Here is a 16,333-nt window from a genome sequence, read left to right on the forward strand (position 1 = left end):
ATAATAAGTGGTATATCACACAAAGGAATATTATTTGGCAAGAGAAAGGAGTAAAGAGCTGACGCAGGCTACAAGGGAGATGAGCCTTGAAAACAATATGATACATAAAGGAAGCCGGGCTTCCCTGGTGGCTCAGTGGTAAAGAATCCACCTGCCAGTGCAGAGGACACGGGTTCCAGCCCTGGTTCAGGAAGATCCGCATGCAGCTCAGCCCGAATACGCAGCTAGAAGCCCGCTCCAGCCTGTGCGCTGTAAGAACGGAAGCCACGGCAGTGAGAAGCCGGACACCGCGGCTAGAGGGCAGCCCCTCTCCGCAACGAGAGGAAAAGCCCGAGCAGCAAGAAGACCCAGCACAGTCGAAAATACAAAGACGTTAATTCCACGGAGCACATACAGTATGATTTCACCTATATTAAATGTCCCAAATAGGCACGGTCAGAAAAATGGAAAGTAGATTAGTCGTTTTCAGGGTTTAGAGGGTGGGAGAATACTTAGGGGGAGATGATTGCTAATGGGTACAGGGTTTCCTTGGAGGTGATGACAGTGTTCAAAAATGGACTGTGGTGATGAGTATACAACTCTATGAGTGATACTAATAAGCACGGAATTGTATGCTTGAGTTGGGTGCACTGGATGGTAAATTATGTTTCCATAAATTTGTCTTATATATTTTTAAAAATTGGTCCTCACATCCATTAGGATAGCTATTATTTTATTCTATCTTTAAAATTCATTTGGTTGCCCCAGCTCTTAGTTGCAGTACGTGAGATCTTTAGTTGCAGCATGCGGGATAGAGTTCCCTGACCGTGAATTGAACCCTGGCCCACTGCATTGGGAGCATGGAGTCCCAATCAGTGGACCACCAGAGAAGGGCCTAGGAAGGCTATTATTATTATTATTATTTTTTAAAGAAGCAGATAACAATACCAAGCGTTGGCGAGGATGTGGAGAAGTTGGAAGCCTTGTGCACTGTTAGTAGGAGTGTAAAATGATGCACTTGCTATGAAAAACAGCTTGGCGGTTCCTCAAGAAATTAAAAATAAAATTACCATATGATCCAGCAATTCCACGACTGAGTATATACTCCCCAGAATCATGCAGGGTCTTGAGGAAATATTTGGGCACACACATCCTCACAGTAGCATTATTCACGATGGCCAGGAGGTAGAAGCAACCCAGGTGTGCATGGATGGATGATGAAGAAACAAAGCATGGCTCATCCCACAATGAAATATTATTCAATATTATTTAAAAGCAGGGAAATTCTAACACATGCCACAACCTGGACGAGCACCAAGGATGTTATGTGAAGCAAATTAAGCCAGTCATCAAAGGACAAGTACTAGGTGATTCCACTTACATGAGGTTCCTAGAGTAGTTGAATTCAGTGTATATACTGCTGAAGGGAGCCCTAGAGTAGCTGAATTTATAGAAGCAGAAAGCAGAACGGTGAGTGAAGGGGGCGAGAGTGTTTAATGGGGACAGTTTCAGTTCAGTGCAGTCCAGTCGCTCAGTCGTGTCCACCTCTTTGTGACCCCATGGACCACAGCACACCAGGCCTCCCTGTCCATCACTTACTTGCAGAGTCTACCCAAACCCATGTTCACTGAGTCGGTGATGCCATCCAGCCATCTCATCCTCGGTCGTCCCCTTCTCCTCCTGCCCTCAATCTTTCCCAGCATCAGGGTCTTTTCCAATGAGTCAGCTCTTCGCAGCAGGTGGCCAGAGTACTGGAGTTTCAGCTTCAACATCAGTCCTTCCAATGAACACCCAGGACTGATCTTCTTTAGGATGGACTGGTTGGATCTCCTTGCAGTCCAAAGGACTCTCAAGAGTCTTCTCCAACACCACACTTCAAAAGCATCAATTCTTCTATGTTCAGCTTTCTTCACAGTCCAGCTCTCACATCCATACATGACTACCAGAAAAAGCTTTGACTAGATGGACCTTTGTTGACCAAGTAATGTCTGTGCTCTTTAATATGCTGTCTAGGTTGGTCATAACTTTCCTTCCAAGGAATGAGTGTCTTTTAATTTCATGGCTGCAATCACCATCTGCAGTGATTTGGGAGCCCTGAAAAATAAAGTCAGCCACTGTTTCCATTGTTTCCCCATCTATTTGCCATGAAGTGATGGGACCAGATGCCATGATCTTCGTTTTCTGAATGTTGAGCTTTAAGTTCAACTTTTTCACTCTTCTCTTTCACTTTCATCAAGAGGCTCTTTTCTTCTTCACTGTCTGCCATAAGGGTGGTGTCATCTGCATATCTGGGTTATTAATATTTATTCCAGCAATCTTGATTCCAGCTTGTTGTGAATCCTCCAGCCCAGAGTTTCTCATGATGTACTCTGCATAGAAGTTAAATAAGCAGGGTGACAATATACAGCTTGACGTACTCCTTTTCCTGTTTGGACCCAGTCTGTTGTTTCATGTCCAGTTCTAGCTGTTGCTTCCTGACCTGCATATAGCTTTCTCAAGAGGCAGGTCAGGTGGTCCGGTATGCCCATCTATTTCAGAATTTTCCACAGTTTATTGTGATCCACACAGTCAAAGGCTTTGGCATAGTCAGTAAAGCAGAAATAGATGTTTTTCTGGAATTCTCTTGCTTTTTCGATGATCCAGCAGATGTTGGCAATTTGATCTCTGGTTCCTCTGCCTTTTCTAAAACCAGCTTGAACATCTGGAAGCTCACAGTTCACATATTGCTGAAGCCTAGTTTAGAGAATTTTGACACATGGACATTACCAGATGGTCAACACCAAAATCAGATTGATTTTGTAGCCAAAGATGGAGAAGCTCTATACAGCCAGCAAAAACAAGACTGGGAGCTGGCTGTGGCTCAGATCATGAACTCCTTATTGCCAAATTCAGACTAAGTTGAAGAAAGTGGGGAAAACCACTAGACCATTCAGGTATGACCTAAATCAAATCCCTTATGATTACACAGTGGAAATGAGAAATAGATTTAAGGCACTAGATCTGATAGACAGAGGGCCTGATGAACTATGGACAGAGGTTCATGATATTGTACAGGAGACAGGAATCAAGACCATCCCCAAGAAAAGGAAATGCATAAAAGCAAAATGGCTGTCTGAGGAGGCCTTACAAATAACGGTGAAAAGAAGAGAAGCAAAAAGCAAAGGAGCAAAGGAAAGATATACCCACTTGAATGTAGAGTTCCAAAGAATAGCAAGGAGAGATAAGAAAGTCTTCCTTAGCCATCAGTGCAAAGAAATAGAGGAAAACAGAATGGGAAAGACTCGAGATCTCTTCTAGAAAATCAGAGATACTAAGGGAACGTTTCATGCAAAGATGGGCTCAACAAAGGACAGAAATGGTATAGACCTAACAGAAGCAGAAGATATTAAGAAGAGGTGGCAAGAATATACAGAAGAACTGTACAAAAAAGATCTTAACGACCCAGATAATCACGATGGTGTAATCACACACTTAGAGCCAGACATCCTGGAATGTGAAGTCAAGTGGGCCTTAGGAAGCATCACTACGAACAAAGCTAGTGGAAGTGATAGAATTCCAGTTGAGCTATTTCAAATCCTAAAAGATGATGTTGTGAAAGTGCTGCATTCAGTACATCAGCAAATTTGGAAAACTCAGCAGCGGCCACAGGACTGGAAAAGGGCAGTTTTCATTCCAATCTGAAAGTTTCAGTTTAGGAAGATGAAAAAATTTGGTGGGTGGATGGTGGTGATACAACTATGCGAAAGTACTTAATACCAGTGGACTCGGCACTTAAAAAAGGTTATGCTAATACATTTTATGTTATGTGCATTTTACCACAATAAAAGAAAAACTGGGGCAAGAGTATACATATTGGTCCCTGGGGAATGCAGTGTGGCGACACAGAGCCATAAACATGTTCTCGGGCTTTGGTTAAAAAAAAGAAAAAGGAAATCCCACTTCTGGGAAGTCAGACAAGGCACTGAGCCTGAGTCGACGAGTCAGTTCATCAAGGAAGTGCTTTTATAACAGGGGAAAACTGGAGCCATCAGGGCTCAATAAATTGTAGGGCATAAACTCACAGGCTAGTTGAATCCACCGGAACAGCTGACAATGAGTTTATATTACGTGGGGAAGTCAAAATACTGAATGAAAAAAGGAGACGAACGATTCTACATTGGGAATCATCAGCTGATATTTAAAAATCCCCAAAGAAGAGGCAGAAAAGAAAGACATCGAACGCGTCAGCATGACTGTCCTCAGGGCAGAGGGCTCGGGGCTCTTCTTTCCTCTTCAATTGTTCTCCATTCTCCCAGTTCCTTTTTCTCATGAAGCTTGTTCTAATTTAAAAACTGGAGAAAACACAAATTTTTAAAAAAAAATTTTAAAAAGCAACCGCCTTGCCATGTTCTGTTTTAAGATGTTTTTCAAAGTTACAGCACAGCTTGGCACTGTCACTCCGAGTCCCTTAAAAGAAAGCATGTGTCCCACACAGAGCCAGTGTCTGGGGCGGCGGCTTCTGTTCTGAGCAGGCGTCAGGCCTTGGAACCAGGTGGGGACCTGCCCCAGACGTGCGTTCACGAAAGGATGCTCGTGGAGGTTGCCCTGGGTCCACCGACCCAGACTCCTCTGTAAACATCCAGCTAGACACCTCACAGGAGGGGAGCTTGGAGCCACTTAAAAGGTAGCTGGCAGCTAGAAGCATGATCGGAAAAAGGCAGCCACTGAGATTTCATGCAAATGAGGAACTTCACACGCGAGGAAACATCACAGCTTTTCCCTTTCCTTGCCAGGCCAGGAGGGGAGAGAAGATGCAGGAACATCACAGAGGCACGGCAGCAACTTTCTGTTACAAGAATTAATTAGAAGGGCGAAGAAAGCAGCGTAATCCCTGCTCTGTGATGAAAAGGTTCCTGCCAAAGGCAGCCGAAAGGCTGGGAAAGGAACTGAGGTCTTCTAAGCAGCGACAAGAATGAAAACTGCAGCTTTGACCCAGACCTTTGCAAGCTGTGGGGCCAATAGGGCTTCAGGGTGATTGAGACAGGTGTGCTCCCGTTAAGAAAGCTGGGAACACACTGGTGTCATCCCCAACTGTTAACTAGGGGGCGACACTGCTCAGGACCACATGGCTCCCACCTCCCAGCCACCCAACATGCTGTTCCCTCTGCCTAGAATGCTGTTCCCTCTGCTCCTCACCTGGCTGACTACCATGCATCCCTGCTCATCCTACTGGCTTAGCAGACTGATCACATGCCCCAGCCTGAGTCCTGCATGGAACTGCCTTCTTCCAACCTTCCTGATGGCTATTCATCCATGGGCTGTGGGTCTGGGTATCTCACTAGTGCTCCCCAGCTTCCCTAAGTCTCTTTGCCCTGTTCTGTAAAGACCTGCATGTCCCTCCCACTCGACTGTGACCTCCTGGGGACGGGGCAGTGCATCCTCAGAGCTGAGCATCGTGCCTGGCACACAGTGTGTACGTGCCCAGTCACTCAGTCATCCTACTCTTTGCAACCCCGTGGACTTCAGTCTGCCAGGCTCCTCTGTCCATGGAATCTTCCAGGCAAGAATACTGGAATTGGCTTGCCATTTCCTCCTCCAGGGGATTTTCCCAACACACAGTATGTGCTCAGACGCTTAGTCGTGTCCGACTCTTTGTGACCCCATGGACTATAGCCCGTGCCAGGCTCCTCTGTCTATGGGATTCTTCTGGCAAAAATACTGGAGTGAGTTGGCATTTCTTCCTCCAGGGGATCTTCTCATTCCAGGGATCAAACCTGCGTCTCTTATGTCTTCTGCACTGGCAGGGGGATTCATCACCACAAGCACCACCTAGGAAGCCCAGCACACAGCAGGTGCTCCATAAATGCTTGCCAGATGAAGCATGATTTTTATTAACACCTTTTGCTGCTGCTGCTGCTAAGTTGCTTCAATCGTGTCCGACTCTGTGCGACCCCATAGACAGCAGCCCACCAGGCTCCCCCGTTCCTGGGATTCTCCAGGCAAGAACACTGGAGTGGGTTGCCATTTCCTTCTCCAATGCATGAAAGTGAAAAGTGAAAATGAAGTTGCTCAGTCATGTCCGACTCTTTGGGACCCCATGGACTGCAGCCTACCAGGCTCCTCTGCCCATGGGATTTTCCAGGCAAGAGTACAGGAGTGGGATGCCATTGCCTTTTCCATTAACACCTTCTAGGAGGGTATAATCCAGCGAGCAAGTGGAGACAGGCAACCCTGACAACATGGTTGAGGCTATCACAGAGTCTGCTTTTCATGACCTCTGAATAAGTCTGTTTAACAACAACTGGCATTTACTGAGCACCTACTATGTGCCAGGCACCTTGTATTATTTTCTTTAAGTCTTCTTTAATTTACATTTATGTATTTTTGGCCACAAGCCATGTGGGCTCTTAGTTCCCCAACCAGGATTGAACATGTGCCCCTTGCATCAGAAGGTTGGAGTCTTAACCACTGGACCACCAGGCAAGTCCCGCCAGGCACCTTGTTAAGTGCTCTACGTACACTGTATCTCAGAGACCCCCAAACGCTTCCATCGCTGTGTGCATCTCGCTAACGAGGAACCCGAGGCTTGGGCAGAAGACAGGGACTCGCCCAAGGTCACGTGGAAAACAGCTGAGTCTCTACTCAACCGCAGGCTTGTCGGCCCCAAAGTCACCGAACCACAACCCTCCATTCAGGGCTCAGAGAGAAGGGGTTGCCCAGGAAGGAGGTGCCTGTGCCCCCTGAGAACCGCTGAAGTCAGCCAAGCCAGCACCAGAGGCGCCCGGCGCTGTCCTCTCCAGCCAGCTGGGCCATAAACCCCAGGAATGACACCAGGGCGGTCAGAGAAGCAGGCCGGCCCACATCCGGCACTGACCGAGCACAGGGAGCTCCGAAGGAGAGGCTTATTTTGGGAAAATGGAAACAAAACAAAACCCTTTAATTGGAGCCATCTGGGGCGCAGTGGCCTGGGGATGGGGCTGGAAGGGGGCAGGGTGCAGAGCTGAGCTGGAAACGCGGGGGTGAGGCTGCTCTGCCCACCAAGGGCATGAGAACCAGGTGGGGAGAGCCGCTCCCGGCCTGCAGGGGCGCCACAGAGGGCTCCTTGGGCCTAGCCGTCCACGGTTCTCTTCCTCTCCCACCCCGTGTTAGCCCCACTCTTGGCGACCCCATGGACTGTAGCCCGCCAGGCTCCTCTGTCCATGGGATTCTCCAGGCAAGAATACTGGAGTGGGTTGCCATTCTCTTCCTATCTCGATGAACATGACTCTTTCAGGGACCCTTATGCGTGGATCATGGTGCGTTCATCCACCCTTCTGTGTCTGGCTCATTTCACTGAGCATAACGTCCTCGAGGTTCATCCATGTAGCAGCAGCGGTCAGACCCAGGTGTCCTTCCTTTTTAAGGCTGAAAACATCCCACTGTGTGACTCTCGCCACATTTCGCTTGTTCATTCATCAGTGGACACCAGGATTACTTGCAGCCTTCAGTTACCGTGGACAATGCTGCTACGGGCACGGTTTACACGGTGCCTTTATCTTTGGACCCGCGTGACATTTAAGAGCTGGCTTTCGGGTGAACGCTTGAATGACCCAGTCAAGGGCTCAGGTGGGAGCCTGGGCTATAGGTGCAGGGGGAGCCCCAAATGTCAACCATGACCCCAGTAGGTAAAGCCAGGGGGCATGAGACGGGGAGAGGGCACAGGGTGGGGAGACGAGAGAGAGCAAGGGAAGGGACGGGGTGAAGCAGCTGGAGCACAGGCTGGGCAGGAGAGGCACAGGGCCAGGAGGAAGGGCGGGGCTGCAGCTCAGGAGTCGGGATTTATCTGGAAGGCTGGGGGCAGGGGGCGGCGGTCATTCACGCATTCACCCACTTGCTCCTTGTTGCCGGGAGGAAATACGGTGTGGCCTTCATGAATCGGGGTTCACATTCCAGCTCCACTGTATGCTTACCAGCTCTGTGGCCTTGGGCGAAATACCTAACCCCCCTAGTGTGAACTGGGCATGTGTTTGAAACGGAGTGACTCAGTTTCCCCATTTGCAAAACGGGCATCACAATAAGAAGGATTCATGAATAAATGACTGCAGAGCACTTAGAATAGTCCCTGGCACACACGTGATTAAATGCTCGCTGCTGTTCCATTCATCCACCCCAACCAACAGCACCAGTGCACAGGGCAGGCCCTGGGTGCTGGGGGACAGCTGTGAAAACAGGCATTTTCCCTGCTGCCTGGAGCCAGTGATGGACATGAACGAACCAAAGCTCACACTCATGATCTAGACTGTGACAGGGGAAGGTTAGGGCTGCAAGAACACAGAGGCAGGCCCTCTGCCCAGTGCCGGAACCTGGAGGCTTCCTGGAGGAGGTGACCTCAGAGCCTAGCAGGGGAGAGAGCAGCTTGTCCACTGCTGGATCCACATGCTCATCCACTGCTTGGCACAGGGACTGGCGCGCCGTAGGCACTCGGTTGCTTTATGAATGAGATACGGGTGATCCGAGAGAGGCGGGAACAGGAAGTTACCCCGGCCAATGCCACAGCAAAGGCAAAGACGGAGAGCAGAGAGGCCGTCTCCGGCCGTCATCGGCCCTGCTAACGGGGAGGTGACGCGGCCAGAGTTGGGGAGAAAGGGGCAATCCGGAGGCTGCCTGCATCTTCCTGGGTTTGGGGACTTCCCGCTCCTACAACGGCCGGATCGATCCTGAGCCCAGAGCCAGGCGAGGCGGCCAGGGCCAGCTGGGCCCAGGGCCGTGGGGGGCCACTTCTGTGGTGGAAGCTAGTCATGGCTGCTGCCTTGACCCCCTGACCTGCCTGGGGCCCCAGCATTCCAGCCAGAGCCCCCTGGGAGAAGGAAGGAGGACTTGGTTCCCCCCGGCACTGGCCTCGGCCAATGCAAACACGGCCGCCCACTCGACAGGAAGACGCAGTGGAGCCAGGGCTTGGGAGACACAGCCCGCGTCAGGCTCCGCAGGGGCCAGCAGGTCCTTCTGACGTCAGCTCCCACCGGGCCAGGCCCCGCTATCCTCTTGTTCCCTCCTCTCTGGCTAGCCAGACCGCCAGGTCCAAGAGCACACAGAGCGGCCTCCTAGTCCCCCTGTGTGGTCCCCTTGACCTGGAAGGTCCTCCCTTCTCATATCAGCTCCCGCCACCCTTCAGATCTCCAGGAGGTCCACTCTGGGTATGTCCCCAGAGCGTAAATCTTCATCCACATGGTTCCAGGGGCCTAGCTTGTCTTCTCGCTCCATGATGCGGGGCAGACACTGACTGGATGCTGGATGCTGGAGAACTGGTCCACCCGGGGTCAGCCCCCAGCCGGGAGCCCATCCCCCACACCCCTGCGGCCTTCCCGCTCAGGGGCTCAGGGCTCACCTGCTCAGGGACTTAAGGGTCCTTCCAGGAGGTTCTTGGGAATTCAAGAAAGTGGACAAGCAGAAGGGAGACCCCACTGACCCCAGCCTAGCCAAAGGCTGAGGCTCCACCGGGCCTAACCTGGACGCTTATCATCCACAAGGGCAAGAGCATGGTGGGGAGGGTCCCAAGGTATCCGGTGGGACCCTGGGCACTGATTTCACGCTCAGAGCCTCAGCTTCCCTGTCTATACAGGATCAGATGGTGCTGGGATGGGGGTGCAGGCTTGGTGGGGTTCCCAGCACATGGGAAGGATCCCCCGATGAACAGCCACCTCCACCCTTGCACCTCTCCCCACCCCCGGCTCCAGCCTGTCCACTTTCCAGGGCCTCCGTGGAGGCCGAGGAGCCTCCAGCCCCCACTGCTGCCTTTTATCCCAGACAGGAAGGCTCAGCTGGGCGACTGGACTCAGGGATTCAGAGCAGATGTCTGCGAGCTTGCGGGGGGCTGGGAAAGCAGCGACCTCCTTCCAGGGTGGACGGCCACCTATTCTTCCACCGCCCCTCACCCCCCTCCCTCCAGAAGACCCGGGCCCCCCCACTCCCGAGCTGCCACCCACGAGGTCAAGGAGAGAGGGGGCGAGGTCGGTAGTGGAGGCCTGAGGGCTGGGAGAGGCTCCCCGAATCACCTCCTCTGAGATTGGGCCCCCACTGGGAGCTCCTGAAGACCCCAGACCTGTTCTCCCCGTTACTGCGTCATCCGTGGCTCGGGGTGGAGAGACCCAAAGTGGAATGGAACCAAAGACGGGCCACATCCAGGGCTGCTGTGGGTTCCCAGCACCCCTCCTGCATAGACGGAACCTGGGGTCAGGACATGTTTTGGGAGCCAGCTGGGCGAATGTTTCTCAAGCCCTTCGGAAGAGGCCACCTTCAAGGGGAGCCGCAGCCTGAGGCTCTCTGAGCAGAGGCCCCCGGTCACACACAAGGATGGACCCAGCTCCTGTAAGCACTGGGCCAACCTGAGCTGGGGGGCCGGGACAACCACCCAGGAGGGGCGGCTCTCACCCCATTTGACAGGGCACGAGGAGGGGGTAGCGTTCGTGCAGTGAGCGGCTGTGCTGGGCGCGATGGCAAAGGCTGCTCTGAGTCCTGAGCAGCAAAAGAGAGCCCTGAGCTGGGCCCAGAGCACAGGACGGAGGAGGTGATGCTGCACTCACTCACTCCCTGTGCAGACCCTTCCAGAGCCCCTCCTGCATGCCTGGTACAACACAACACAATGGGAAGAACAATGGTGTGTGTGTGTGGTGTGTGAGTGTGTATGTGTGGTATGTGGTGTGTGCGGTGTGTGAGCATGTGTATGTGCGTGCATGTGTGGTGTGTCTGCGTGTGTCTGCGTGTGTGTGTGTTTGGGGTGTGTATGTGCCTGTGTGTGTGTGCACGTGCGTGCAGTGTGTGTGACCGCGTGTGCACGTGTGTATGGTGTGTCTATGTGTGTCTATGTGTGTGTGGTGTGTGTGTGTTTGTGGTGTGTGCACGTGTGTGGTGTGTGTGTGTGTGTGTGCTTGTGTGTGGTGCACATGTGCATGCGTTTGTGGTGTGTGCGCACGTGTTTGTGGTGTGTGTGCGTGTGTGTGGTGTATATGTATGTGCATGTGTGGGCATGTGTGCATGTGTGTTGCTTGTGTGTGACGTGCATGTTCATGCATTTGTGGTGTGTGTGCGTGTGTGTGACTGTGTGTGCACATGTGTATGGTGTGTCTATGTGCGTGTGTGGTGTGTGTGTGCGCGTTTGTGGTGTGTGTGCATGTGTGTGGTGTATATGTATGTGCGTGTGTGGGCATGTGTGCATGTGTGTTGCTTGTGTGTGCGTGTGTGTGACTGTGTGTGCACGTGTGTATGGTGTGTCTATGTGTGTGTGTGGTGTGTGTGTGTGCGTGTTTGTGGGGTGTGTGTGCGTGTGTGCAGTGTGTGTGACCGTGTATGCACGTGTGTATGGTGTGTCTATGTGTGTCTATGTGTGTGTGCCCCACGCAGGGCCCGCACACAGCGCAAATAAACGGGAAGTGCCCCAGACGAAACTCACCGATGCCCCCCCACCCCCCTCACCCCTGCCTCATCTGTGCCTGCCCCAGGCTCCACCCACACAAGCCCCACATCAGCCAATCTCACACCCTCTGTCACGGAACAGAGTGTCTCCCGCAGCCTCCACCCAGCCCCAGATTCCTCCTCCTGTGGCCATGGGGTCCTGCCAGGCCAGTCCAGCCAGTTCCCCCAGCCTCTTTCCATGCACTGGCTTCCTGTCGCCCTGCTGGACAGAGACCCTGCCCCATCCCAGCCGTCCCATTCCATCGACAAGCCCCACCTGGCAGGCCTGGCAGGTCAGTGGGAGGTGTCAAGGCCCGTCAAGACCCCAGAGCAACTGAGCTTCTTGGGGTGGCAGTCAGCACCAGCCTGCTCTTCTGAGAAGACTCAGTGTTCCCCCACCCACCACTTCGGTCCCATCTCCCCGCCCTCCCCAAGGCACTGTCACCCAGAGCTGGGAAGAACAGACTCCACGGGTGGGTGGAATGCATGTCGAGGAGTTTATGCTCGTCTCTTGGATATACACAGAGGCCGGTAACATTGAGCAGTTGTGTGTCTTTGAGCCAAAGACTTAACCTCTCTGAACCTCAATTTTCTCATCTGAAAAATAGGGATACATTCCCGCAATTCTTTATCCAGTCTCCAGATGTAGTGTAGAATTCAGAACTTTCCAGAGTTTGGAAAGAGGATACAGCCCTTTTACCATGGACTGTGTTAACACCCCCAGCTGGGTCTGGGGCCAACAGCCATATTCAAATAACATCTCAGTAACCAAATGTATGACTATTCACTCTAGGATCAACAAGGTCTATAAATAGCCTCAGGGCAGGTTTAGCAGCCAAAATGAGTGTATAAAAATACTCTGAGTTCTCAAAGCTTTGGGAGATTTTGAACTCACAGATAAGGGAGTAGGGACAGTTTGAAACACTCCCTCCCTGAAAGGGCTCTGGAGGGAGTGGGGGGCCAGGAGGGCATGTTTTATTTCCATTCCCTGCAGTGGGGGCAGTGCCAGGAGTGAAGGGCTGGGTCTGGACTCCAGATTCTGATTGCCAGGGACCTAAGAGGCTTCCCAGACACTGCAGTGGTAAAGACTTCGCCTGCTAATGCAAGAGACCCAACAGACATGGGTTCGATCCCTGGGTCGGGAATGTGCCCTGGAGTAGGAAATGGCAACCCCACTCCAGTATTCCTGCCTGAAAAATCCCACGTACAGAGGAGCCAGGCGGGCTACAGTCCATGGGGTCGCAGAGTTGGCCACTACTGAACACACACACAAGGGCTCCTGCGCCCTGGCCTGGGGTTGGGTGGAGGGATGCTTGGAAACAGCAGAGGGGCCAGGCCATCCGGTCCAGTTACCCCGCAGCCCAGTGAAACTTGGCTCCTGCCTTGAGGATAACCCTCCCTGTGATGAACAGGCTGGCTCCATCCCCGAGGACACCCCCAGGGACGGCACACAACCTCAGGGGTCACTGAACCCCATAAGTCACCCGATAAGCCAGGACGAGGAGCCCAGGCCCAAGAGAGCCAAAGAGCTGACCCCCGGGTGGGTCACCCCCCTCCTCGGCCAGAACAGCTCCGGGTCTAGGATGGACAGTCTTGGCACGGCTCTGGCACCCAAATCCACTGCTCTGTAAAGGGCTCCCAGGAGGCTTCCCACCCCTCCCAGACCCAAGGGACACCCATCAGTTTATCCTTCCTGATGGCGCTGGACATAGGTCCCATTCCCTCTGTGGTGGTCGTTCAGTCTCCCAGTAGGAGCGGACTCTTCCAGACCCCATGGGCTGCAGCAGGCCAGGACTCGCGGTCCCATTCCTGAGCAACGCCCCCCCACCCCCCGCCCAGTCTGGATCCTATGGCTAACCCAGGGGCCCGCGACGGTCGGAGAGGGGACGAGGGGGCAGTGGTGCCGTCCCCCCACCCCGAGCGCGCTTACCCAGGTTGAGGGTGATGTTGACCGAGGTGGGGTACTGCACCCCGAAGGCCATGGACGGGCTCTGCCACCACGTGGTGTCGTCCTGGCTGTGGAAGTCGGTGAGGTAGGAGGCGTTGTGGTGGCGTGCGGGGTCGGCGGCGTCGCAGCGCTGGCACGGTGCCCCCGCGCCCTGGGCGCCCACGTGCGGGCAGAAGTCCTCGGGCGGGCGGCCGCACGTGTGCGAGGCCTCGGCGAGCCGGCCGAACGCCGCGTTCTCGAACACGGGCAGGCAGCGCTGCGGGCGCCCCGCGCCGTCGTAACACGCGCCCATGCCCGCTGCGGCCGCGCGCGGCGCCAGGAGCGCCAGGCTCAGCAGGAGCGCCGCCGCTGTGCCCATGGTCGGGGCCCCCGACGACCCTGCGTTCAGCTGTGCGCGCCCGGCTCTGCGAGCCCGCCTCGCCTCCGGCTCCTCCGGTGGGCGCGGACCGCGCCTCCCCTCGGCGGGCGGGCCCCACTGCGGGAGGGAGGGACGGACGGCGGGCAGCACCCCCAGCTCCCGACCGCTCCGTCTCTGGGCGCTCACCCCCACCTGGTGGACGTGCCCGGGAGTGCCCGGCTGGGGACTCAGCTCTCTGGCTGCCTTGCCCTGGCTCTGCCGGGGGAACCTTGGCTCTCTGAGCCTCAGTGTCCTCATCTGTAAAATGGGAAGGGTGGTGATACAGGTTCATTACCGCGGTTGTGAGGTTTCAATGGCTGCTGACGGGGAAACCTCTCCCCAGTGCCTTTCAAGTCCTGAGATAAAAGGGGACATGCGGGTTTTTAACAAATCTGGTCTTTCCCATTGCATGTTTCCTCTCAGCAGTGAAGTCACCCTAGGCAGGATCTTACAATGGTTCCTTACGTCTGCACGCTTCCATTAACTCTGAAAATTGCTTTTGCTGCTGGCTTTTCTCTGCTCTCAAAGCAGAGATTTTAACCTGATATTTGTGACCAAGGATTTGTGTCTCATCCGCAAACATCACTTGAGAGAGAAGCCTTCCCTTCCCCCACCCCCAGGAGATGCCCCCTTATGTTCTCCATTCATTAAAATTAGTAAACCAAGAGAGAAAGCCATACGCTCATATAAATAGATGCTAGAGAAAACACTTGATAAAACTTAGTACCTTTCCCAGAAAAACTCTAAAAAAAATAGGAATAAATTTCTAAACATGCTCAGGACTATCAGATGTTGCTTGAGACTGGGAAGGTAGAAGTGGGCGGAGGATCCATTCAGTTCAGTTCAGTTCAGTCCCTCAGTCTTGTCTGACTCTGTGACCTCATGGACTGCAGCACGCCAGGCCTCCCTGTCCATCACCAGCTCCTGGAGCGCACTCAGACTCATGTCCATGATGAGCTGGTGATGCCCTCCAACCATCTCATCTTCTATCGTCCTCTTCTCCTCCCGCCTTCAATCTTTCCCAGCATCAGGGTCTTTTCCAATGAGGCAGGTGGCCAAAATATTGGAGTTTCAGCTTTAACATCAGTCCTTCCAATGAATATTCAGAACTGATTTCCTTTAGGATGGACTGGTTGGATCTCCTTGCAGTCCAAGGGACTCTCAAGAGTCTTCTCCAACACCACAGTTCAAAAACATCAATTCCTCGGTGCTCAACTTTCTTTATAGTCCAACTCTCACATCGATACATGACTACTAGAAAAACCATAGCTTTGACTAGACGGACCTTTGTTGGCAAAGCAATGTCTCTGTTTTTTAATATACTGTCTAGGTTGGTCATAGCTTGTCTTCCAAGGAGCAAGTGTCTTTTAATTTCATGGTTGCAGTTACCATCTGCAGTGGTTTTGGAGCCCAAGAAAATAAAGTCTGTCACTGCTTCCATTGTTTCCCCATCCATTTGCCATGAAGTGATTCAACTGGATGCCATGATCGTAGTTTTCTGAATGTTGAGTTTTAAGCCAACTTTTTCACGCTCCTCTTTCGCTTTCATCAAGAGGCTTTTTAATTCTTCGCTTTCTGCCACAAGGATGGTGTCATCTGCATATCTGAGGTTATTGATATTCCTCCCAGCCGTCTTGATTCCAGCTTGTCCTTCATCCAGCCCAGCATTTTGCATGATGTACTCTGCATATAAGTTAAATAAGCAGGATGACAACATACAGCCTTGACGTTCTCCTTTTCCGATTTGGAACCAGTCTGTTATTCCATGTCCAGTTCTAACTGTTGCTTCTTGACTTGCATACACATTTCTCAGGAGGCAGGCCAGGTGGTCTGGTATTCCCATCTCTTGAAGGATTTTCCACAGTTTGTTGTGATCCACACAGTCAAAGACTTTGGCGTAGTCAATAAAACAGAATTAGACACCATAGCCACTGATGTCCATGAAAAGGGTGATAGGATGTAACAGAAGGCTGTGCATGGGGAACTGGGGACGTAAGGAGGGCAGGGTAGATAGTTCTGCCTGGACCTAGAGGGTGTTGCCCAGAAGAGGTGATAAGCAAACTATATGGTAATGGATGAATGGGGGAAAGGGCATCTCAGGCACAGCATGTGCAAAGGGTCTGAGGTCTGAATGGCTAGGGAAGCTTGATGGGTGTTTGCAGCTCTGGGTGGGGGGCTAGTCCTGGGGACTAAGACTGGAGCAGGGTGCAGAGGCTGGATGAAGTGGGATGCTGGGCACTATGGTGATGAACTGGGGCTTTGTCCTGAAGAGGCTCTGCGGCTGCTGAGGGTTGTGTGTTTGTGGGGGGGCAGGGACCTTGGGTACCTCACCCTTGTGTCCCCATTGTGTGAACATACAGTTCAGGGAATGTTTGGGAACTGAGCAGGAACCACATGGCTGGCAAAGGATTATCCTACAGGAGCCGGGTTTGAGATGATGGCTTCTTTAAGAGGCACCAGCTGGGTGCTCCCTGGCCTTACCCAGCTCCTGGCAGCGGCTCTCGAGGGAACCATCCTGCCTGGATAGCCACCTCCGTCTGCCTGAATGTCTCCTCCCAGCGCTCCCGGTCCCGCTGGTCCTGTTCCCCCGCCCCAACCCACCA

General features: G+C 52.9%; 1 protein-coding gene across 1 annotated transcript in view; it reads right to left on the reverse strand.

Moving 5' to 3' along the window:
- LAMC3 (laminin subunit gamma 3) overlaps nucleotides 1-13,784 on the reverse strand; it is a 68,265-nt gene extending 54,481 nt beyond the window's left edge. Inside the window, exon 1 of the mRNA XM_069582129.1 lies at nucleotides 13,316-13,784. Coding sequence (XP_069438230.1) covers nucleotides 13,316-13,691 — 376 coding nt within the window. The 5' untranslated portion in view covers nucleotides 13,692-13,784. The remainder of the gene's footprint in view (nucleotides 1-13,315) is intronic.
- Between the last annotated feature and the right edge of the window lie 2,549 nt (nucleotides 13,785-16,333).

Source organism: Ovis canadensis, chromosome 3 (genome assembly GCF_042477335.2).
Source record: "Ovis canadensis isolate MfBH-ARS-UI-01 breed Bighorn chromosome 3, ARS-UI_OviCan_v2, whole genome shotgun sequence".
NCBI classification, from domain to species: Eukaryota; Metazoa; Chordata; class Mammalia; order Artiodactyla; family Bovidae; genus Ovis; species Ovis canadensis.